A 26,589-nucleotide genomic window follows, 5' to 3' on the forward strand; every position below is an offset into this window, starting at 1 on the left:
ACTTCCTTTGACTAAGCGCGCTAAAAGGTGTTTTCCACTTATGAACATTGGTGTCATAAACAGGAAATGTGTCATGTAGTCATGCCAACCAAACCTTAAAATGCTGTACTGTAGGCCTACATATGTCTGGTATAATTGATACGATTGGCTATGAGTTATGAGACACATTTGATAGACATTCACAGTGCCCAATAAACATCTCTGGACATTTGTAAACCATGCCTCAAATATGAGAAAATGAATGTCTGTTTCCCAGACCTCATCTCATTGAGATGTTTTTTTCATCAGAATCAAGAGCTGATTTGTTTCATGTGAAAAAAGAAAATCCATTTTGAGGCAATTAATTTTCCTCTGTTGTTGAATTATAACTCCACTGAGGAGTGTGAACAGCTCTGCCAAGAGCATGAGATGTTTTTGTCTCTTTTATGTTGGCCATTTGATAGCTTAAAAAAAACAAAAAAAAACACACACTTTTAGGTGACACTTATTGGAAATGTCTTGCATGGGTCAAAAATGTATAAAAAAAATATATATTTGTGAGTGTATATATGCGTGTGTGTGTCCGATTGTGTGTTTGCGCAAAATATGAATCTCTGTCATGTTTTTTTTTTTCAATTGAGATGTGTGTGTGTGTGTCTGTCACATTAAAACATGAGACAATAGAGGCGACATTACAAGGCAGAGCTGCTGTTGTGTCACATCACTCTGGTTTAAATTCTGGGAAGCCATAATTACCCTCTATGTTGCTCATCCCTCTGTCTTTTTTTCTCTCCCTCTGTGTTTTCTCCTTTCTTACAGTATTTCTCTCTCTCTCTCCTCCATTCTTCTCTCACTCCCTCACTCACTCACACACACAGCCTCTCTCTCTCTCTCTCTCTCACTCAGCCTATCTTCCTCCTCCTTTCTTCTCTCTCTCTTTCCTTCTCTCCCTTTCCTTCTCTCCCTTCTCTCTCTCTCTCACTCACTCAGCCTCTCTTCCTTCTCCTTTCTTCTCTCTCTTTCCTTCTCTCCCTTCTCTCTCTCTCTCCCCCTCCCTCTCTCTCTCCCATCTCTCTCTCTCCCCCCCCCCCTCTCTCTCTCTCTCTCCACCCTCCCTGATTATGATTTGTGTCACCGGTGAGAGTGTCACTTTGGTGAGGGCGAAAATAGAACTGCAAACCACAAGCAGAATGAGAAGGCAAACACACTCTGTGTGTGTGTGTGTGTGTTGTGCTGTGTTGTGACACACACAGCTCTCCTCTCCTCTGCTCTGCTCCGCTCCGCTCGGCTGTAGGGAAGAGTGTGTGAGGAAGGCAGTCAGGGACACCCATGTGGACCCTATACCCCCAGAATGAAGGGCTACGTGTGTTTCTTTCTTTTCGTGATTTCAGGTGAGGCCTTTATGGGGTTATTTATTTCTTTACATTTATTTATTTTTTCCTTTATTTTAACAGAAAGTCTCATTGAGACTGACAATCTCTTTTTTATGAGAGAGAGAGAGAGAGAGAGAGAGAGAGAGAGAGAGAGAGAGAGAGAGAGAGAGCGGGATAAGATAGCAGGTACACAGACTGCAGAGTCACAACACAACACATATAATCTAAATACATACAATATTATCAACAAAACCACACACACACACACACACACACACACACACACACACACACACACACACACACACACACACACACAGATCAAACACGTTTTGGAGATGACTTAAAATAACCAAATCCTTTATCATGCTATTGAATTTGTCATTAGCCAAGTTACCATGTACAGTTTTGTTTGTCATTCGGATTAAACTGTTGCCAGTTGTCTGTCCATAGATTAAGCCTTAAATCTAGGAATCTAGAAAACTTCAATGAGGAACTAAACTGAAAAAAAAAAAATGTAGAAGGGTTGTCACTTGCGCTCTAGCTCCGTCGGTGCTCACAGTCCAGGACCACAGGATATGCAAAGCTGGCTGGGCTACTTCTGAAAGACTATAGACAATTGTGCACCACAATAAAAAAGTTTATTTAATCTGAGTGCTCCAGTCTTCTCTGGGTTAGTCTTTCAGAAGTAGCCCAGCCAGCTTTGAAAAAAAAAAAATGTTTAGTATAGAATGAAGTTTCATCCTTGAACAAACATTTTTATGTTTTATACCACCAGCCACCACTGAAAAGTCAAATGTGACATGCAAGAATTAAATGGGCTAATGGTAAAACATTTTTTATTTTTAATTCATTTTAATTTTGAACTTTTCCAGAACATAGCTACTGGGTTTTGAGCTTTAAGCCTCAAAGGAACACTTCATCATTTTTTATTTCTCACGTTTCAATGTGTGCACTGCACTCTCTGGCTGGTGTGCAGCGCAACTTTGATAGCACTTAGCTAGCCCAGTTCATTCTTTAGGATCCAAACAGAGATGAAGTTAGAAGCGACCAAACACCTCCATGTTTTCCCTATTCAAAAACAGTTACACGAGTAGTCACACGACCAAGTATGGTGAGACAAAATAAAACGTGGTGCATTTCTAATCAGGTAAGAGGGATAACTATATTGTGTGGCGGAATAACAATTGGGAGCACTTAGACTCGGCACTGTAATATCCTCACTCCAAAGTGAAACTGAGAGTGCAAGAGTGAGGATATTACTGCGCCACAGAATATACTGTAGTTACAAATCAATTCAATAGACATGTTGCCTTTTATTTTTGACCTATATGTATTTTGCACACCTCCAGCCAGTGTACAGGTTGTGCACACTGCCCCCACGTGTTCCCCAAACGCGTTCCGTTGCGGAGACGGGAGGTGCATCGACTCGTCAGATGTCTGCAACGGACTGGTTGAGTGCGCCGACATGAGCGACGAAATGAACTGCAGTGAGTATTCCGCTGAATTAGCGTCTGTGTCTCTTTAAGAAACTGTGGAGAGTATTCCGCTGAATTAGCGTCTGTGTCTCTTTAAGAAACTGTGGAGAGTATTCCACTGAATTAGCGTCTGTGTCTCTTTAAGAATACTGCCGTGAGTATTCCGCTGAGTTACCGTCTGTGTCTCTTTAAGAAACTTCAGCGAGTATTCCGCTGAGTTAGCGTCTGTGTCTCTTTAAGAATACTGCCGTGAGTATTCCGCTGAGTTAGCGTCTGTGTCTCTTTAAGAATACTGCAGTGAGTATTCCGCTGAGTTAGCGTCTGTGTCTCTTTAAGAAACTGTGGAGAGTATTCCGCTGAGTTAGCGTCTGTGTCTCTTTAAGAATACTGCCGTGAGTATTCCGCTGAATTAGCGTCTGTGTCTCTTTAAGAATACTGCAGTGAGTATTCCACTGAATTAGCGTCTGTGTCTCTTTAAGAATACTGCCGTGAGTATTCCGCTGAGTTACCGTCTGTGTCTCTTTAAGAAACTTCAGCGAGTATTCCGCTGAGTTAGCATCTGTGTCTCTTTAAGAATACTGCCGTGAGTATTCCGCTGACTTAGCGTCTGTGTCTCTTTAAGAATACTGCTGTGAGTATTCCGCTGAGTTACCGTCTGTGTCTCTTTAAGAAACTGTGGAAAGTATTCCGCTGAATTAGCTTGTGTGTCTCTTTAAGAAACTGCATTGAATTGTCCACTGAATTAGCATGTGTTTAAAAATGCTATATTCCGGCCCCAGCCGTGGCGCGACTGGCTGGGGCACCTGCACCGCACGCCAGCGACCCGGGCTCGATTCCCGCCCCGTGGTCCTTTCCGGATCCCACCCCGACACTCTCTCCCACTCACTTCCTGTCTCTCTCTACTGTCCTATCATTAAAGGCATAAAAGCCCAAAAAATATACTTAAAAAAAAAAACAAAAAAAAAATGCTATATTCCTCTACACCTGTTTCTCTCATCCTGAACACACATAAGCTATTTACACACATTTAAAGAAAAAATCTTCTTCAGAAGGATTGGGAGCTACACTGGATAAATAAAACACTCTTTAGTTAGTTACCCAATATAAACATTGACTTTAGTGTGTCTGTCTGTCTGTCTGACTGTCTGTCTGTCTGTCTGTCTGACTGTGTGTCTGTCTGTCTGTCTGACTGTCTGACTGTGTGTGTGTCTGTCTGTCTGCGTGTCTGTCTGTGTGTGTGTCTGTCTGTCTGTGTGTCTGACTGTGTGTGTGTGTGTCTGTCTGTCTGTCTGTCTGTCTGTCTGTCTGACTGTGTGTCTGTCTGTCTGTCTGACTGTGTGTCTGTCTGTCTGTCTGTCTGTCTGTCTGTCTGTCTGTCTGTGTGTCTGTCTGTCTGACTGTGTGTCTGTCTGTGTGTCTGTCTGACTGTCTGACTGTGTGTCTGTGTGTCTGTCTGTCTGTCTGACTGTCTGACTGTGTGTCTGTGTGTCTGTCTGTCTGTGTGTCTGTCTGACTGTGTGTCTGTCTGTCTGTCTGTCTGTCTGTCTGTGAGGCTGTAAGAGGGAGGAGTTCAGCTGTGGAGACGGACGCTGTGTTCCCTCCTCCTGGGTCTGTGATGGACTAGTGGACTGCTCTGACAAGAGGGACGAGGCCAACTGCAGTGAGTCTGTCTGTCTGCCTGCCTGCCTGCCTGCCTGCCTGTCTGTCTGTCTGTCTGTCTGTCTGTCTGTCTGTCTGTCTGTCTGTCTGTCTGTCTGTCTGTCTGTCTGTCTGTCTGTCTGTCTGCCTGCCTGCCTGCCTGCCTGCCTGCCTGCCTGCCTGCCTGCCTGCCTGCCTGCCTGCCTGTCTGTCTGTCTGTCTGTCTGTCTGTCTGTCTGTCTGTCACAAGCTTGGACAGACACACCAACACACTCAGCATCACCCTCCACCTGACAGCACACCCACACACTCACACATTCACTACACACACTCACTCATACAGTATACATACTCACACATACACTACACACACTCATACATAAACACACTCACACATACAGTATACACACTTACACATTCACTATACACCAGGGGCGTAGCCAGAGGGGTGGCTCCGGGTGGCACAGGCCACCCTTGAGATTCAATTGGCCACCCCAGGTGCCACCCCAAAATCCTAGTCTACGATTTGCCATTAACATTCAAAGGCGAGACCTTTCTTGATGCACTTGCAGCGCACTAATTTGAAATATCAGGGTTCAGTCATTGCCATGGCAAGGACAAAGACAAGGTCATGTGACAGGTCATGTTAGATATAATGTTAGGGAGCTAATTTTATAAAAGTATGCATCATTTTAAGATATCATGTGAAACGCAAGTTGGCTGCAACCCTTAATACTTGAAGTAAGATAGAATATGATTCACTTAAATTGACATAATAAGACAGTGTGGGGTGCACATGAGAGCATAAAACCATTCGAACTAAAATGCCACATGGAAACAACGCATTCCCTGTCAAAGACAAACCCGTCGAGTAGTACTTTGAAAGGTATCAGCAGTTAAAGACTTCACAAATGTAATGCCAAACATCTGCATTTTCCAAACAAGTAGGCCAGGCACTTTGCGTGTCTTATGTAGGCTACCTCACCATATTCGTTGGCCTGAATGCTAAATATATATAGTTGGTCACAACTTTATGAACATGTGAAATTATGGGCTCCAAAACCAGACCAGTTAAGAACCACTGGCAAAAAAACATTTTACACTTCCACATTTGCTCAAATGGCCTAATCTCTGAACGGGTTTTGTTCAGAGCTGAAAATGAGCTGAAAACTGTATTTGACATTTTATCCAAATACAAAGACATTTGATGTTAGAGTATGTATGGTCTTTGTCCTTCTTTGTTCTTCGATTTATGAGTATGGTGCTTGGTGCATGGTTTTACTCATGCATTTGTGCTAATTTAACAACTTGAGCCTGTTTCTGTTTATCTAGATGCCACCCTTGAATTAACCAGTGCCCCACTAGGGCCACCCTTGTTACAATTCTCTAGAATCGCCACTGCTACACACACTCACACATACAGTATACTCACTCACACAGTATACACACTCACACATATACTACCACACATTCACACATACACTACATACACTCAGACAAACAGCCTCACACCCCCACACATACACTATCTATGCACTAAGCACCCCCACATATACACTCAACACCCCCACACATACACTATACACTCAACACCCCCACACATACAGTACACTATACACTCAACACCCCCACACATACACTATACACTCAACACCCCTACACATACACTACTACACACTACTGCTGCTGCTACACACTGCTACAGAAAGTATCATACAGTATGAAAAAGTACAGAAGCAGAGTGCTCTGTGTTGAATGACTGAGTGTTCCGTGTTGAATGACTGAGTGTTCCGTGTTGAATGACTGAGTGTTCCCACGTTGCTGTTACATTTGCTATCAGCTGGGTGTGTGACTGCGTGGTGAGCTGAGCATGCTATACATCATTTCTCTAGTTGTATTTCCAGTGCTTGAAGTGGGCCGGAACGCAACGGAACGCAGTTCCGGAACTTCTGTATTTTCGTCTTTTGGGTTCCGCCACTTTTTCCTGCGTTCCGGTAGGCTACTTACTGAAACTGATCCGACGCAGCGACAGTGGCCCGAGAATAGACAATATCACAAGACCAATGAAAGACTGCATTACCCACGAGCTACGACAGTGCCCTATCCCTATCAGTGTTTCTCAATCTATGGGTCGCGTCGCGGCCCGGTAGCCTACCTGTGAGAAGATTACCATCGGACCGCCGGCCGACCCTCTCTGCCTTCTTCGAGAGACGCACCATTCGGCCGCGGCCGCACCCATTCTTCTCGGTCATATTGCTGCGCGAAGAATTTCTCGCACAGAAATAACAGGCATATCATATGAAACTGCAGAACCTGATCTTTCCAATGGCGTTAGCCGCTAGTTTCTATGATGAACGGTTCGCGAGATAATTAGCGTTGAAAATTACAGTTACATACAAAAATGAATGTCACATTCAGTTCTGCGTCATACCCATTCTTCTCTGTAAAATATTTCACGATTTCGTTACTGCCCTATGGCAAACTACATATCAACATAAACAGGAGATCCTACTGATTCCAATGGTGTATAGAATGTCTCTGTATAATTAGCGGTAATCACGAGAAATTCTTTTTAAAAAATCACATCAAATTTCTGCATTTTTTTCATACCTCCCCATTTCCCCCACTTCAAAATAATTTATTTTTCATATCAGAAGTTGTATTCAGACCCTGTGTTTGTCATAGGCCTACTGTATAGCCATATGGCAGATACTATGCCATTTCAGGACCCAAAATAGCAATAGAAAGAACACTTACAGTCACTTTACTCTCTTGTTCTGACTTTTGATCTTGAATCTCTGTTCTTGGCCAGTTGTTAATATTGTTAATTAAATCAATGTAACAAGTAGCCTACTTCACAGTTTTCTTCAACTGGGCCTTTAGCCCAAAGGTTTCTTTAAGGTTCTAGGGCCTTTAGCCCAGTCTGTTAGGCCTAAGGCTATCACACTGGTCTGGTTCATGTTGTTTTGATGGTTTTTCAGTATTTCATTTTTGAATTAGAAAAAATAGCCTAGGCCTATAGGTTATTGCTTGAAGGAATGATTAAATGAAAATAGTTTTTGAACCAACACATCCTAAAAACGGATTTTTTTTCACCGCACAAATGTCAAATATCGAAAAATTAGAGTTCCTGCACTTATTTTTTCCCACTTCAAGCACTGTGTATTTCAAAACATGTACAGTATTTGTGTCAAGAAACTTGACACAAAGAAAGCTTGGTGACTCTATCTTTCATGAACGCAACAATATTGTCAAAAACAATACGTGGGGAGAGCATTCCTGTGACCACCTGACAAATGCTTAGTCTAATGGACAAAAGCGTTTACTAAATCTCAATCGCTTCACTTTACTTACTTTGGTCGACTCCTGCCGTCTCCGTAGGTGACGTTGCCCGGACGTGCAGTGGGAGTTTCTTCCACTGTGACATGGTGCGCTGCATCCCCCACTCCTGGATCTGTGACGGAGATGTGGACTGCATGGACAAGAGCGACGAGAGGAACTGCTGTGAGAGTTTAAACACGCGCGCACACACACACACACACACTTACAGTCACACAAACAAACACACACACACACACACACACACAAGAGAGTTTAAACGCACGCACGCACACACACACACACACACACACACACACACACACACACACACACACACACACACACAAACAAGAGAGAGTTTAAACGCACACGCACGCACACACACACACACACACACACACACACACACACACACTTACAGTCACACAAACACACACAGACACACACACACACACACACACACACACACACACACACACAAGAGAGAGAGTTTAAACGCACACACACACACACACACACACACACACACACACACACACATATGTGACCCTTCAATGCGAAATCAGTTACTTTGCCCACAATGTTATTATTGAGAAAATCCACAATAAACAAACTTCTGGGTTAAAATGTTGAACGTCACGTTTTCGCATAATTCGACAGTATACAGTCTACAGTTTCATATCGTGAACTCGTTTCACGGAAAAACATACGTTTTGAATGTTAAACCCGGCGAAGATTCAACACATTTGCAGTCATTACCGTTGTCCACGCCGCTTAAAAAGGTGATTTCTCCTCTGCTGGCATATCGTGACATGAGAACCATGTCAACTTTGGATGCGGTTATCATAGCGATAGTTTGCGTAATACCCTCGATATACAGTACATATCGTTGGAAAGCTTAGTTTATGGCCATTGTTTATGGCATGTGAGCACAATAGCTTAATTTTGTAAATGTTACCGAAGCGACTGGTGTCGCTTTGCAGAGCCACATAATCTAATTGATAACTGTGATGTCGCTCCCGCTGAACTGCATTGTGCTTGCCAGATCATGTGGGGGTGGATGAACTCGAATAATAGACCTCTGAAGTTCGCCTACAAAAAAGCCACCATCTTTGCCCAAATAAGGAGATCCGGTATCTTGAGATTTTTTCTATGGGAAAATAACATGGGGATTTTCAATTATCGCACCTGTTAAACTCTCACGGGGATGATGACATTGGAAATGCAGACGTTTTTCACTACACAGTTTTGTCCACTGCCGTCTAGTGGATACTGTGATCTTCGGTAGGTGAAGACGGCACACTTTGATCTTTGCTACCCCAGAGCTAACTTACCATGCAACTTGCCATAGGCAGTTAGCTTCAATTAACTCCCAGATCTCCTTATATGGGCAAAGATGGCAGCTTTGGATCCTTTTTGTAGGCGAACTTCAGAGGTCTATGACTGTGTCGAGAAGCAGTGCCCTTTGACCTCTGTTGTCCCCATCAGATCATATGGGGGTGGGCGTCTAGAAGCCGTGCCCTTTGACCTCTGTTGTCTCCATCAGATCATATGTGACCCTGTAAAGCGGAACCAGTCGTTTCGGTAAAATTAATTAAATTAAGTTATTGTGCTCACGTGAACGGCCATAAACTAAGCTTTCCAACGATATGTATATCGAGGGTATTACACAAACTATCGCTAAGATAACAGCATCCAAAGTTGACATGGTTCTCCTGTCACGATATGCCAGAAGAGGAGAAATCACCCTTTTAAGCGGCACGTGCACAACGGGAATGACAGCAAATGTGTTGAATCTTCGCCGGGTTTAACAGTCAAAACGTATGTTTTTCCGTGAAATGCGTTCACGATATGAAACTGTAGACTGTATACAGTCGAATTAGGCGAAAACGTGAAATTCAACATTTCAACCCGGAAGTTTGTTATTGTTCATTTTCTCAAAATAACGTTGTGCGCAAAACGACTGATTTCGCTATGAATGGTCACATATGGGGGTGGGTGTGGAGAGGCCGTGCCCTTTGACCTCTGTTGTCCCCATCAGATCATATGGGGGTGGGCGTCTAGAAGCCGTGCCCTTTGACCTCTGTTGTCCCCATCAGATCATATGGGGGTGGGTATGGAGAGGCCGTGCCCTTTGACATCTGTTGTCTCCATCAGATCATATGGGGGTGGGCGTCTAGAAGCTGTGCCCTTTGACCTCTGTTGTCTCCATCAGATCATATGGGGGTGGGCGTCTAGAAGCCGTGCCCTTTGACCTCTGTTGTCCCCATCAGATCATATGGGGGTGGGGGTCTAGAAGCCGTGCCCTTTGACCTCTGTTGTCTCCATCAGATCATATGGGGGTGGGCGTCTAGAAGCTGTGCCCTTTGACCTCTGTTGTCTCCATCAGATCATATGGGGGTGGGCGTGGAGAAGCCGTGCCCTTTGACCTCTGTTGTCTCCATCAGATCATATGGGGATGGGCGTGGAGAGGCCGTGCCCTTTGAACTCTTTCCGCTGCGCTGACGGCCGCTGCATCCCCTCCTCGGGACTCTGTAACGGACGCAGTGAGTGTGCAGACGGGAGCGACGAGAGCAACTGCAGTGAGTAGCCATTTTCCTCTCTCACTACTCTCTTCACCCACTTCCTTCCTTTCTTTCTTTCTTTCTTTCTTTGTTCTTGCCTCACCGTCCTCAGTGTAAATGTCCGTTGTTCCTAGTTTTGTGAAGTTTGCTCAGAGACAATTTTCCTCTCTTGTTACTCTCTTCAGCCACTTCCTTCCTTTCTTTCTTTCTTTCTTTCTTACTTTGTTGTTCCTCTTTCCCCCACCTTGCTCACAGTCCTCCACTGGTTTCATGATATTTCCTCAGAGACAAACTAGCACTACAAACGTTATGGTGCGTACTGAATAACTTTGAATAACGCTTTATAAATGGGACAGAATTTACATTTTTTTCTCAAAAGTGTCTGAAGCTTAGAATGGCCTAATGTTGACCTCTATCTTGACCTCTTAGCCAGTGTGGGCCTAATGTTGACCTCTGTCTTGACCTATTAGCCAGTGTGGGCCTGATGTTGACCTCTGTCTTGACCTCTTAGCCAGTGTGGGCCTAATGTTGACCTCTGTCTTGACCTCTTAGCCAGTGTGGGCCTAATGTTGACCTCTGTCTTGACCTCTTAGCCAGTGTGGGCCTAATGTTGACCTCTGTCTTGGCCTCTTAGCCAGTGTGGGCCCTAACGTTGACCTCTGTCTAGACCTCTTAGCCAGTGTGGGCCTAATGTTGACCTCTGTCTTGACCTCCTAGCCAGTGTGGGCCTAATGTTGACCTCTGTCTTGACCTCCTAGCCAGTGTGGGCCCTAACGTTGACCTCTGTCTAGACCTCTTAGCCAGTGTGGGCCTAATGTTGACCTCTGTCTTGACCTCCTAGCCAGTGTGGGCCTAATGTTGACCTCCGTCTGACCTCTTAGCCAGTGTGGGCCTACAGTAATGTTGACCTCTGTCTTGACCTATTAGCCAGTGTGGGCCTAATGTTGACCTCTGTCTGACCTCTTAGCCAGTGTGGGCCTAACATTGACCTCTGTCTTGACCTCTTAGCCAGTGTGGGCCTAATGTTGACCTCTGTCTTGACCTCTTAGCCAGTGTGGGCCTAATGTTGACCTCTGTCTTGACCTCTTAGCCAGTGTGGGCCCTAACGTTGACCTCCGTCTGACCTCTTAGCCAGTGTGGGGAGGACCAATGCTGAGCGAACATGCCCTTTGACCTCGTTCCGCTGCGCCTCGGGTCAGTGTGTGCCGATGTCTGGCGTCTGTGACGGACACAGAGACTGTTCCGACGACAGTGACGAGAACGACTGCGGTATGCAGCTCCTCACTCCAATTTCTTCTCTTCTGTCTCTCTCACACTCTTTCTTTTTCTTTCTCTCTTGTCTCTCTGCCCTGTTGCCTAGCCTGATAAACCAGCCTAAATGGATTGGATGTCTAATTTAGTCTGGCCTCGATCAATGGATACAACGGAACATTGTTGATGAGCACAACCCGTTGTCTTTCAAACCGTGTCTGTGCCTATAGGCCAACGCTCCCTCAAAACCCCGCCCCAGAGCCCTCTGCCCCGCCCGCGTTGATTCAAACTCAAATCTCTGTGTTGTGATTGGTTTAGTTGCCATCTGCCAGATTCAGGGCAGTGTTTTCAAAATGTTCAATGGTCCGAGGCCAGACCCAAATGCAGGCAAAACATTTTGCCGTCCAGCAGTTGGCGCTGGTTTTCCAGGCTACCTGTTGCCCTTTGTTTGTTGTTTTCTCCAGGCTCTTTCCTTCTATTTCTCTCCTCAGTTTTGACCCCACAATCATCTTGTTTGGACTCTATGTCCTCATCCTCTATCTATCTATCTATCTATCTATCTATCTCCATCTATAGCTCTGTTCATCCCTAACCTAGTAGGCAACCTAGTCTGGAAGGGGTGGGGGGGTAACACTCTCAAATGTTTTGATTTTGGGCTGCAATGACTGTTACAACCTTACATATAGCACCTTTAAGTGAGTTTTAAACCTTACAATAGCACCTTTAAGTGAGTTTTAAATCTTAAATATAGCACCTTTAAGTGAGTTTTAAATCTTAAATATAGCACCTTTAAGTGAGTTTTAAATCTTACATATAGCACCTTTAAGTGGGTTTACCTGTTTTAAATCTTACATATAGCACCTGAAAGTGAGTTTTCAAGTCCCTACATCTTTTAGTCATCACTGAGAGGACTCTTACAGTAGGCTTTGCCGAGATGACCACCACAACAACCATCACTGAGATGACCACCATAGCAACTACCACTGAAATGACCACTACAGCCACTACCACTGCGATGCCCACTACAGCAGCCGTCACTGAGATGACCACCATAGCAACTACCACTGAAATGACCACCATAGCAGCCACCACTGAGATGACCACCATAGCAACTACCACTGAAATGACCACCATAGCAGCCACCACTGAGATGACCACCATAGCAACTACCACTGGGATGACCACCACAGCCGCCACCACTGAGATGACCACCATAGCAACTACCATTGAGATGACCACCACAACCGCCCCCTGCTCTCCTGGCTCTGTGCCCTGCGGCAGCGTTGGCGAGTGCGTTCTCTCCGCAGCCGTGTGTGACGGACAGGTCGACTGCTCGGACCGCAGCGACGAGGCCAACTGCAGTGAGTGCCTAAAACACAAGACCTCGACACATAGGCGCCAACATCAGTGCAGCGCACTCTGCTTTAGACGTCCGATTACTTAGTGTAGAATCAGAATCAGAATCAGCTTTACTGGCCAGGTTTGTGTAAACAAACAAGGAATTTGACTCCAGTTAATCTTTGCTCTCAAAGTACAACACTCAACAAATAACATAAAAATAATCAAAAATGCAGAACAGTACGAATAGAATGAAGGGCAGTAGACTAAGGATATGTACAAGTAAATACAGTATGTACATTTGCAGATGAATAGCAATGTGCAAACTGTGAGTGTGAGTGCGTCTAGGAATGTCCGTCTCCTTGTTGTTTGAGTTTGACCTGAGGTCATTTCCTGACCCCGACCTCTCTTCTGCTCATTTCCTAATGTCATATTTTTTCCTGTCATATCTTCACTGTCCTGTCAAAATAAAAGTTAGAAAATGAATGGGAGCTTTATATTAATAACTTCCCTACTACTTTATGTCCACCTGTACAGCCTATATGGAGAGAGGCCTTGCAGAGCCGACGTGCTCCCCGAACGCCTTCCGCTGTGGCGATGGAGTGTGTGTTCCGTCCGCTGCCGTCTGCAACGGACAGCACGACTGCCCCGACACCAGTGATGAGGCAAACTGCAGTGAGTACTCCTTGGGAATCTAACTTGATAAATAAACAAACAAACAACTAAATAAACAAACAGCTACATGTTAGCTACCCATCTCACCATTTAATTATAATCTTTACACAAGTGATGAGGCAAACTGCAGTGAGTACTCCTTGGGAATATAACTTGCTAAATAAATAAACAAACAACTAAATAAACAAACAACTATATGTTAGTTACCCATCTCACCATTTAATTATAATCTTTACACAAGTGATGAGACTGCAGTGAGTATTCTGTGTAAATTTAGTTTTAATACAAACATATCTACAGTGTAATTTTGGTTTTAATACAATAAATTACAAACATATAAATATCTACAGTGTACATGTATTTTTAAATATAAACATATAAATATATCTACAGTGTACATTTAGTTTGAAATATTTGACTTTCAGACAGAAACAAAAACAGATCCAGCTGAACAATGTCATTCTGTTTTTGTCTGTGACTCTGCTATTTAGGGATTATGTGCTTTAGTAAACTGGACTAGACTAGACTAATACCAGACTGATTAGTGATTGGTGTCAGTTAGCTTAAGAGTTAGCTTATCCAGGTGACAGGGTCACAATAAGGGCCCCAGTGTTCTGTGTGTCTCTCTCTCCCAGCGGCCACACTGATGACCTGCCACCCGGCCTCTTTCAGCTGTGGCGACGGCACCTGCATCCCCTCAGCGTGGATCTGTGACGGCCAGTACGACTGCAGCGACAGCAGCGACGAAAGCAACTGCAGTGAGTAGCCTGGTCTCCTTCCTGTCGCTGACAGGGTTAACTCTGCATCAGTAGAAAACAGGAAATGAACGGCTCAGTTTTAGAAACGGAAGTGGTAGAAAGCACAAGCAGAGCCCATTTATGGAGAGCCGGTCCACTCGCTATTAACTCCATTGTACCTGCATTGTACCTGCAGTTCCTGTTGCAGTTCCACTAGGGGCGATCACGAGCAAGTGATCAAACAATGGGGGTCTATGGGGCTAGACGGCTAAATTGGTCTGTTTCACCTGATTGTCATTAAAAAATCGAAGATTGGATTTTAGTTTCTGCAAGCTCAATATGGGTTATAGGTCGAAAGTTGAATGAACAATTACTTATGGCCCTTTGGTTTCTCACAGGCTTGGTCGTTGTTGCCCATAACACACTAGCACCCTGCTAATGAATTACGTCATTGACACATTTGAAAGGCTTTGTAGAGCAATTAAGGGACTTAAAAAATCTAATACTCAGCCGTGTGTATTTTCCTTGACCCCCCTTTCACATGCAATATTCCGATTTCTACACAAAAAATTATATCCAGAGAAAAGTGGATTTTAGGAGAAACTCCATTCACCTCCACTCATTCTCCACTTGCTCACGATCGCCCTCTAGTTGCAGTACCATGCGGAAGTATTCAGCGAGTGGTCGTTCTCCCCTTATTAGACATTCTCTGGCACAAGTCAAATGTGCGTTCTTGCTTTGAGTATGAATGTGCTCCACCCTTCAGATAAACAGTATCTCTTTGAATTTGATAGATCATAATGTAAGGTGACCAAATGTCCGAGACCAAAACCAAGATCAAAAATTTCAGCTTGACTATCAATCTGATTGAAATACATACAAGTTTTATCTTCAAAAACGGGGACATACTGTAGGTAGTTTTTCTGTCTTCTCCTGGGGACAGCAAACCAAAAACGAGGGACAGTCCCCTGAAACCAGGGACTGTCTTGGTCACCCTATAATAACGGTCATGATGAATTTTATAAACTAAACAGATTTCTTCTCAGTGTGGCACTAGAGACACTAGAGTCACGTGTTGAGCTACAGAGAGCAGCGTGCTGAACTGTTGTGTCTTGTGGTGATTTGGCCAGCGGTCCCCGAGAGCACCTGCGCTCCAGACTATAGCCGCTGTGGAGACGGACGCTGCATCCCCTCCCTCTGGCTCTGCGATGGACGTGCCGACTGCTCGGACAGGAGTGACGAGGACAACTGCAGTGGGCTCAACTTCTTTCCTTCCTGCTTTCTACCATTCCTTCCTTCTTTCCTTCCTTCATGATGTCCTTCCGTCCTTTATGACGATCTTCCTTTCAGTGTTCTGTTCCTTATTTAACCTCCTACCTTCTTTAGTTTTACGTCCTTCGTTACCATGGCCGCAGTGAGTTTTCTTTCCGTCTTTCTACCATTACTTTCTTCCTTTGTGATGCCCTTCCCTTCCCTTCATGACATCCTTCCATCCTTTATGACCTCCTTCCTTTCACTGTTCCTTTCCTTATTTAACCTCCTACCTTCTTTCCTACCTCTGCTATTTTTATTCTTACGCCCTTCCTTACCATGGCCGCAGTGAGTTCTACTTGTATTCTTTCCGGCTTTCTTTCCCTCCGGCTTTCTACCATTCCTTCCTTCCTTCCTTCCTTTCTTCGTGATGTCCTTCCCTTCCCTTTATGACATCCTTCCATCCTTTATGACCGCCTTCCTTTCACTGTTCCTTTCCTTATTTAACCTCCTACCTTCTTTCCTACCATGGCTGTTTTATTTTCACATCCTTCCTTACCATGGCTGCAGTGTGCTCATTTTTTTTTCTTTCCGGCCTTCTACCTTTGCCTCCTTTCAGTAGTCTTTCCTGACTTTCTTGTGTCCTTTTCCCAACATTGGGTCCTTCCCTCCTTCATTCCTTTGCTTCCTTCCTTCTTTAGAAACTCTTTTCTTTCCATCTAGCCTTCCTCATTTCCTTTTTAACCCCTCCCCTCTTCGTTTTCTTCCTTGACGAGGAGTCATTTTCAACTTCCTGACTTCTGTCAGATTTCTTCGTAGGGTGCCCCTCATTCGTCTTTTATACTGTACATCCTTCCCTCCTTCCTCAATCCTCATCCTCACTGATCTAGATAAAGAATGATGGGGCGGCATCAATGGGATAGTCTATCCAGAGTCATCTATAGATCAGTGGGAACGAGCCTGGAGGACCAAACATCGAGGATCGAGGAGGGATGTTGAGAGGCACCCCTGGTCCTTCCTGGCCTCCTAACTTGTTTCCTTCTAAACCTTGTTTCATCCAGACTTTAAAAAAATATATAAATATTTTTAGCAAACAAAAGCTGTAACTTTTTTTTTGCTTCCTTGATTTCTGACTTTTTTTTTTTTTTAAACTTCCTCAGCCATCGCAGAATCCACCTGCTTGGCAACAGACTTCTACTGTGATGATGGCAGCTGCACTCCTTCCTCTGGAGTCTGTGATGGAGTGGGCCAGTGTGTTGACAGCAGTGACGAGAGGAATTGTTGTAAGCACTTCATGTCTCTTCAGCTCTCTTTACTCTAACTGTCCTCACTTTTGGCTGCCTACTGGCTACTACTACAAGTACCACAAAGGGACAAACTGAACATCTTCATATCCTCAAACTCTTTACTGAGTATGGATGACTCTCTCAACTCTAAAATGTCCCTTTCCTTGTTGCGCCACGTTGATGCTTGCGGTGCCACTTTTAGCCTTCTCAGTCACCCTAGCTCCGTTCTGCTTTGTATAAGACTGTGTGTGACTTTTTGAACCTTCTCAGCCACCATAAGCCCAGCCTGCTCTGTATAAAACTTCCTGTGTGTGATTTTTTGATCCTTCTCAGCCACCGTAGGCCCAGCCTGCTCTGTATCAGACTTCCTGTGTGATGACGGCTCCTGTATCCCCTCTAGTGGGGTCTGTGACGGAGTGAGTCAGTGTGTGGACGGGAGCGACGAGAGGAACTGCTGTGAGTGTTAAAGCAGCAATAGATTAAGAAAAATACATTAAAGCAGCAATAGATAATTTTTTCTATTAAGTCTTTTCCCATCTTTTCCATTTTGACCCTCCTCAGACACCGTAGAACCTACCTGTTCCTCTTCTGAGTTCCGCTGCGATGATGGCATGTGCATTCCTTCCTCTGAGGTCTGCGATGGACAGAGTCAGTGTTCGGACAAGAGTGACGAAAAGAGCTGCCGTAAGCAACGGCCGCCACAGCCATTGACTGACACCGTTTTAATTCTAGTTTTTGATATATTTTTGAGTTTTCTTTCATTCAATCATTTTTTTATGAACTCCCACTATTTTAACAAATCTATTTTGTGTACTTTACTGTCTTTTAACTGTTATCTGCCCATGTTACCTTTTTGTTTATTAAAGCACATTTAATTGTATCTGTGCATGAAATTTACCATATATATATATATGGCCTTGCTTTGCTTTACAAGGGTATAAAATAAATGTCATTGCTGGTTTCATATCTACTCTGCATCTTGGTCCTTCTCAGCCACCGTAGAACCCACCTGCACCGTGACAGAGTTCCGCTGTGATGACGGTCGCTGTGTTCCTTCCTCTGGTGTCTGTGATGGCGTGAGTGACTGCGTGGACGGCAGCGACGAGAGGAACTGCCGTACGTGTTCTTCCCTCACCATCTCTCCATCTTCCCTCACTATCTCTCCGTCTTCCCTCTCCATCTCTCCGTCTTCCCTCTCCATCTCTCCATCTTCTATCTTCCCTCGCCATCTCTCCATCTCCATCTCTCCGTCTTCCCTCGCCATCTCTCCATCTCCATCTCTCCGTCTTCCCTCGCCATCTCTCCATCTTCTATCTTCCGTCGCCATCTCTCCATCTCCATCTCTCCGTCTTCCCTCACCATCTCTCCATCTTCTATCTTCCCTCTCCATCTCCATCTCTCTGTCTTCCCTCTCCATCTCTCTGTCTTCTATCTTCCCTCTCCATCTCTCCATCTCTCCGTCTTCCTTCACTTCAGTTCCATCACACACAGATCGCATTCGTCCTTCACCTCTCTCTCACTGCAAACACACACAGATCTATTTGCAGACATCTTTAGGGGAATTTTGTAGATTATGGATTCATAGCGAGAGACATAGAAGGCATTACATCCATGGTTTCATAAGGCTTCAAACATCTACTCACCAACACCAACTTGTCAGTCACATTGGTTGCACTGTATTCCTGGTTGCGAAGATGGTTGTGAAAATATTTGTTCTTATGTGTTAGATATTATTATAACTGACTGATAACTTCTTTCTTTTTGGACCTTTGCAGCCACCGTAGAGGCCCCCTGCTCCTCGTCTGAGTTCCGCTGTGGTGACGGCGCCTGCGTCCCCTCCTCAGGAGTGTGCAACGGGGTCCCCCAGTGTCTGGACCGCAGCGACGAGGACAACTGCAGTAAGTACACACACACACACACATGCACATAAGCACACACACACACACATGCATGCAAGCACACACACACACACATGCACGTAAGCACACACACACACACACACACACACACACACACACACAGTGTCTGGACCGCAGCGACGAGGCCAACTGCAGTATGTACACACACACACACACACACACACACAGGAGACACACACACACACACAGGTGCACACACACACACACACACACACACACACACACACACACACACACACACACACACACACACTCTCACACAGACACGCGTACACACGTACACACGCTTCGGACTTGTTACGGAAGGGTTGCCGGCTTGATCCCCTGACCAGTAGGAAAAATGCGGGTGGGTGAAAGACATGCACATAATAAATACATATTTATAGAAATGCTTTCCTCTTTCTAGTCAAGTCAACTTTTACTGGTATTGCTTTATCAGATGTAAGTATGTTATCAGGTAAACAGAGGAATGATAAGGTGTGTAATATGTGTAAAATAGTATAGAATAAAGCATAGAATAAAAACATCCATGACAAAAATATTTTCTTTCCATTTGTAAATGAAATTTGGGATGATTATAAACAAATTGTAAACAAATCAACAACTCTTGTCTGTCATTCCTTTCTTTCTCCATGTTTTGAAAGTAAGACTTTGTGTACGGTATGTACACAGCCAATCAATAAGTAAAGCAATGAGTAAATAAACACAAAAACCGACAATTCACACGGCAAGACATTTGACCTGTACGACCTTGGCAGCTTCCACAGAGAGGACGTGTTCGCCGACTCAGTTCCGCTGCTCCGATGGCGCCTGCGTCCAGTCCATCTGGGTGTGTGACGGAGAGATCGACTGCGTAGACGGCAGCGACGAGAACAACTGCAGTGAGTACCTTCCCAACACATTACACTTGTACATTATACATTATGTACATGTCGTCTTGTCTTTTTATCCGTCTGTGTCACGTGTATGTTTTGTTTGTTATTACTCTAAGCAGAGGTCACGCCTAAGCGGTCAAATAGAAGTTCTCCATAAATTCAAATCTGTCTGTGATGGATATGACTAATTGCTTGGACGTTGTCAAAGTCCGTTTGTGTCTGTGTCTCTGACAGACTGGCCCTGTACACTGTGTGTGTTGTGTTGTCTGTTCCATGTGTGTTTGACAGACTGGCCCTGTACGCTGTGTGTTGTGTTGTCTGTTCCATGTGTGTTTGACAGACTGGCCCTGTCCACTGTGTGTGTTGTGTTGTCTGTTCCATGTGTGTTTGACAGACTGGCCCTGTCCACTGTGTGTGTTGTGTTGTCTGTTCCATGTGTTTGACAGACTGGCCCTGTCCACTGTGTGTGTTGTGTTGTCTGTTGCATTGTGTGTGTCTGACGGGCTGTGTATTGTACGCTGTGAGTGTTGTGTGGTCTGTTCTGTGTGTGTGTCTGACGGGCTGTGTATTGTATGTTGTGTGTGTTGTGTATATTCTGTTCTGTGTGTGTGTCTGACGGGCTGTGTATTGTACGCTGTGTGTATTGTGTGTTCTGTTCTGTGTGTGTGTCTGATGGGCTGTGTATTATATGGGGAGCAGGTTCCAGCCAGAGGACGTGTGGTCCAGACTACTTCCCCTGTGGGAACGGCCTCTGCATCCCCAACAAATGGCTCTGCGACGGCAAAGCAGAGTGCCCCGACCACAGCGACGAGACCAACTGCTGTAAGTAGCGGTCATCCATCCATCCACCCATCCATCCATCCCTCTCTTTCTCTCTCATTCTCTCTCTCTCTCTCACTCATTCTCTCTTAAAACTATCATTCTGGACTGACTGCATCCATCCATTCCTCTTTCTCTCTCTCTCTCTCTTTCGCTAATTCTCTCTTAAAACTATCATTATGGACTGACTGCATCCATCCATCCATTCCTCTTTCTCTCTCTCTCTCTCTTTCGCTCATTCTCTCTCAAAACTATCATTCTGGACTGCCTGCATCCATCCATCCATCCATATATCCCTCACTTTCTCTGTCTCTTCCTTGCTCATTCTCTCTCAGAACTCTATCATTCTGAACTGCATCCATCCATCATCCATCCATATATCCCTCGCTTTCTCTGTCTCTTTCTCTCTCAAAACTCTATCATTCTGAACTGCATCCATCCATCATCCATCCATCTTTCTCACTCTCTCATTCTCTCTCAAAACTCAATCATTCTAGACTACATTCATCCATCCATATATCCCTCGCTTTCTCTCTCTCTCTCATTCTCTCTCAAAACTATCATTCTGGACTGCATCCATCCATCCCTCCCTCTCTCTCGCTCATTCTTTCTCAAAACTATCATTCAATCTGGACTGACTGCTTCCATCAATCCATCTATTCATCCCTTTCTCTCTCTCATTCTTTCATCAAATATGCATTAACACTTTCTAAACATTAAAAAAAAAACAGTAATGGTAATACTATGTATGTGTGTTTATGGTTTGACCTTTGACCCCTGACCTCCCCAGCCCACACGAGCTGCAGGCCGAGCGAGTTCCACTGCGGGGTCGGCGGCCGCTGCATCCCGTTGGCCTGGGTGTGTGATGGAGAGAGCGACTGCATGGACAAGAGCGACGAGAGGAACTGCAGTGAGTGGTCGTGTACGCACACACACACACACACACACAGTGGTGTACTACCATCGTGCTTACAGAGACCAGACGCTGTGGTCCATAATCTTTGGGAGTCGCTAGTCCATCAAAACAAAATGGATCAAAACTGCTAGTCTATCAGAACTCCAAATGCACACACACACACACACACACACACACACACACACACAGAGAACAGTATTTCGGGTAAATATTGTAGTCTTATTAGGGATATTATGAATAACAGTTTGTCTACTTTGCCAATTGCTTCTCTTTTTTTGTTCTTATTTATTGACCCCACCGTAGCAGTGAGTGTGATGGTGACGACGTGCAGGCCCGGAGAGTTCCGCTGCGGTGACGGCAGCTGCATCCCCTCGGCCCTGGTCTGCAACGGGAACCGCGACTGCAACGACGGCAGCGACGAAGACCAGCAGCAGAACTGCTGTGAGTAGCCTCTCTATAGTCGCTAACGATGCTAATGTCGCTAACTAGCTAACTTCCCCTTCGACTAGCTAATTCCCCCCCCCCCATAACTGCTGTAGCCTCACTAATGTCGCTAACTCACTTCCTCATAACTGCTGTGAGTAGCCTCGCTAATGTCGCTAACTCACTCCCTCATAACTGTTGTGAGTAGCCTCGCTAACGTCGCTAACACCCCCCCCCCCGCCACACACACACACACATAACTGCTGCTGTATCTGCACCCAACAGGCTTGTGACACTTCTTGAATCTGTACTTCAGACCAATTTGATCCAATTCTTAAACTTAAAGGGCTCGACTGAACTTGACAAAGCTTGTCTTAAGCCACAAGTGTTGTACAACCAGGGATTAACACCAGGAATGCTAAATTAGTGAAATCTGAGTGTCTAATCTGTTGTAGCCTACAATGGTGTGAAACAGCAGTAGCAGTTTGTTTGTTTTGAAAGCCACTGTGCCTCGCCACTAAATCTGCTTGCCACGCGGATAGTTACACACACACACACACACACACACACATACGCACCACATAATTACTGACACACTGGTGTGTGTTGTGTGTGATATGTGCAGCTAAATACGAAGGACGTGATACACTCACACCCCCAGAGGGGTAAACCGCGTCTACGTAGGATATATGGCCAACCACCATATAGCAGTCGGCACCGTGCAGCACCACACGGAGTCCTGAGTAACACTGATGAGTTGAATCACTACACCACACACACACCAACGTACTACTTTCAACATCAAAACCTACAATTCTAGGGAAACCAAACCGTGTTGACGTTTCAAACTCAACAGCCAATCAAAGTTCGCTACTCCTTCTCTTCCCTTCCGCCCTGCGCCCGAAGCAATGTGCTGACTGGCTGTAAAAGTGTGCGGCTTTTGGTCTGGGCCAGTTGGAGTTGCTTCACCAGAGACTCGGGCAGACAGCTGAGCAATGGGTGCCTCTCAACATCCCTCCTCGATCCTCGTTCCTCCAGGCTCGTTCCCACTGATCTATAACTAGCACTGGATAGACTATCCCATTGTTGCCGCCCCATCATTCTTTAGCTACATTAGTGAGAACGAGGACCGAGGAGGGAAGGGAGGATATATAAACTCCTAATTTTAGGGAGTTTTTCCTCGCCCCTGTTACTCATGGGCCCTCTCTGAATCTCTGAATGTTTAACACTCTGTAAAGCGCCATGAGACATGTGTAATGTTTTGACACTCTATAAGTGGAATTAAATTGAAATTGAAATTGAAAAGACGAATGAGAAGCACCCACTATTCTTTATCTTGATCAGTGGGAACAAGGAAGGGACCGAGGAAGGAAGGGAGGATATATATAAGACGAATGAGAGGTGCCCACTATTCTTTTTCTAGATCAGTGGGAACAAGGAAGGGACCGAGGAAGGAAGGGAGGATATATAAAAGACGAATGAGAGGCGCCCACTGTGTGGGATGGGAGGGTGACATGGTGAGCCTGTCATTACCTGGCCACCGGCCACACAATGTGCAGCAGCAGCAGCAGCGGCACCAGACAGGCCGCTATCACTGCATTGTGTTCCCACAACTACCGGCGTGAGCCTAGCATACACACTGTGCTGCACGTACCAGAGGAATGAATGGGTGAGAGAGACAGAGAGAGAGAGACAGAAAGATAGAAACAGAATCAGAGAGAGAGACAGACACACACAGAAAGAGAAAGACACAGAAAGAGAGACAGAGACAGACACAGAAAGAGAGACAGACAGACACACAGAAAGAGACAGACACAGAAAGAGAGACAGACACACACACACAGAAAGAGACAGACACAGAAAGAGAGACAGACACACACACACAGAAAGAGAGAGAGAGGTACAGACACAGAAAGAGAGACAGACACATTCAGAAAGAGAGAGACAGACACAGAAAGAGGGAGAGAGAGACATACACACACACACAGAAAGAGAGAGACAGACACAGAGTGATGGAGAGACAGCCAGCCAGCCACACAGCCAGACATCATGTGCCGCCATCATCACCCAAAACAGCTCTGGGTGCCACCATTACTGTAGCCTGGTCCTAACCATCCCATAATACTACCATTTCATTTCGTATTATGGTCTGGCATTTCTTTGCTCTGAAGCGCTTGCAGGAAGCGGGAAGTAACGCCCAGTTCTGGTTTGAATTGATTGGACAGCTCTCACCCAATCGGCGATAGTTACTCATAACAACATAGCGCAGGCGTTTAACGTCATCGTCACGAGCGCCCTCCCCCTTTCGCCCCCACCAACCCGTCTCTTCGTTTATTGGCTGCTTTCTGGAGGGGGGGCGTTCTGTTACAATTCTACCGAGCAGAATGCTCCACAGAGGAGCACGGCCAGACTCGTAGTGGAGGCAATCCTTGGCCGGAAGTACATGGATGGCTCGCGAGGCTACCATTACTGTGCATGTCATTATATTTCAGAACTAGGCTGGGTGAACCCTGCCTGAACCTCCGGGGAATTTGAATTTCGCTCGGCAGCTCAGGCTGTACACCAGCAGATCATTTTGCACTGTTTACTGCCAGAACTTTTGGCTCCAAACAGAAACGGCCATACTCTAGTTCTGGCACGCTATTGGCCGGTGACGCGCCGAAATCGAAACTTAGGCTGGGATTATACTTGCCGTTAGACCAAGCGTAAGCGTATGCGCCCGTGTGCGACCTGCTGTGTCCTGTGTACAGACTCGCTGCAGCATTACGCACCTTACTGGAGGTCTTCACTAGGGGGAGACTAGTAGCCTAATATCAGATGTGGATGTGGCCATGTGCCATTGTTTACTCTCATGATTGCCCCCAGCTTTGATGTCGATAATGCATCTTGCAGTCACTTTGTTTTGGCAATGATCGCCCCCTACTTTCTTGTCAGTATTGCATCTCGCGGACGCGTCGTGTTCGCTTGCGACGACGTGCACGACCGACGCACCAAACGACCGCAAAATACGCGAGGCAGCCATGATGCGTACACGAACGCGTTGTCTACAGCAAGTCTAAACGTGCCTTTAAGCAACGCGAAGTGCAGTAGAAACAAAGCGCAGCCTCGCCAGACTAAAGTTCAATCTTAAAAGATTGAGTTTAGTATGGTGAAAACCAGACTATTTTAGAACTACATTACTCTTCATATCACACATTATCAATACTTCACTTAGCTGTTCATACATCTGCCTTAATCTTATTGTCCTCAGAACTGCTGCCATGGGGATGACCAGAGGCTCTCTGGAGGAAACTTCCAGAAACTGTAGCAACACCAGTCTGCAAGTGAATGCATCTCCGCAGTCTAGACCTCCAGCAATACTTGACGTATATGTGTGTATACACATCTGCCATCGTAACTGCAATAATGATCTCACAATACAATACACTTACTGGTAGTGTTTCCTAGGCCTACTCGACACTGGTCGAACTGCCCGTTTTATTACAATGTCATCCATGTGAACAGCTATTTTCATTTGGCCAGTGTTGTCCCTGTCCAGATCTTTGGAGCTTCTGAAGAGAGATGTGCTTCAGTTTTGTGCTTCAGTTTTTTCAGTGTTTTGTTTAATCATCAAACTTTAGTTTGTTAGTAAAATTAGCTCAATTAATGCTGACATTATATTATATTCCTCACATTATAGACCTCTGACGTTCGCCTACAAAGAAAAGAATCAAAGCTGCCATTTTTTGCCCATATAAGGAGATCCGGGTGCTAATTGAAGTTAACTTCCTATGGCAAGTTGCATTGAAAGTTAGCTCTGGAGTAGAAATAATCAGAATCTATCATCACAACATACCGAAGATGACAGTATCTACTAGAAGGCAGAGAACACAAGTGTGTGCAGTAAAATGTCTGCATGTGCAATTTCTTCGCCTCTGCAAGACTTTAACACGTGTGATAATTCAAAAATCCCCATGTTATTTTCCTATAGGAAACATCACAAGATACCAGATCTCCTTCTATGGGCAAAGATGGTAGCATTTTTTTTTTAATGGTGAACTTCAGAGGTTCGCCTAAAAATAAGGAACCAAAACTGCCATCTTTACCCATATAAGGAGATACGGGTGTTAATTGAAGTGAACTACTTATGGCAAGTTGCATTGCAAGTTAGCTCTGGGGAAGCGAAATCAAGAGTGTGTACAGGAAATCGTCTGTCATTTCTGCACTTTTTCCTCCCCGTGACAGTTCACAAGTGCGATAATTCAAAATCCCCATGTTATTTTCCCATTTTCCCCCCATAAGAAAAATCGCCAGATACCGGATCTTAAAGATGGCAGGTTTTTTTGTAGGTGAACTTCAGAGGTCTATCGAAGGTAAAACGCTGTGCTGTAGCAGACTAAACCAGAGGTGCTGAGGACATTGGGGAGTAAGAAAGTCACGAGACATATTTGTCTCAACACAGGTTTAAAACTGTGTTGAACTTTAAAAAGTGAATAAGTTAGTGACAGAGCTATTGCCCCAGTAGGCCTACCTAGTGTTATGCGGGAGTTGCATGAAAACAATTCCTTTACGCAATCAACACCACGCAAGCGTACGTATTGATGTAGTAACTGTGAACAGGACCCATTTGGGAGAGGAGGAGGAGGAGGAAAAATGGCTTCTGCCACCATACATTTTTAGTCGACAGTTGTAGTTCATCACTAAATCTATAGTGGCACACCAATTCTTGTTTGTCTTTTAATTTTGTGATTTTACCATAAAAAAAGG

At 45.0% G+C, this 26,589-nt stretch overlaps 1 protein-coding gene across 4 annotated transcripts; it reads left to right on the plus strand.

Moving 5' to 3' along the window:
- The first annotated feature begins 1,291 nt into the window (after positions 1-1,291).
- On the plus strand, positions 1,292-26,494 carry LOC134083123 (sortilin-related receptor-like). 4 transcript variants are annotated; one of them, XM_062539283.1, is made up of 19 exons: positions 1,292-1,370; positions 2,705-2,842; positions 4,383-4,490; positions 7,850-7,972; positions 10,237-10,371; positions 12,501-12,965; positions 13,480-13,617; positions 14,253-14,375; positions 15,485-15,607; positions 16,766-16,888; positions 17,225-17,347; positions 17,453-17,575; positions 17,885-18,007; positions 18,667-18,789; positions 19,569-19,691; positions 20,385-20,507; positions 21,295-21,414; positions 21,724-21,861; positions 25,094-26,494. In XM_062539283.1, coding segments are annotated over exons 1-19 (2,514 nt in total). In that variant the 5' UTR covers positions 1,292-1,330; the 3' UTR covers positions 25,096-26,494. The 4 variants fall into 4 exon arrangements, with proteins under 4 accessions (XP_062395267.1, XP_062395277.1, XP_062395284.1 ...); XM_062539293.1 differs by having other exon boundaries at positions 12,525-12,965; XM_062539300.1 differs by lacking the exon at positions 15,485-15,607.
- Positions 26,495-26,589: the final 95 nt, after the last annotated feature.

Source organism: Sardina pilchardus, chromosome 1 (genome assembly GCF_963854185.1).
Source record: "Sardina pilchardus chromosome 1, fSarPil1.1, whole genome shotgun sequence".
NCBI lineage: Eukaryota > Metazoa > Chordata > Actinopteri > Clupeiformes > Clupeidae > Sardina > Sardina pilchardus.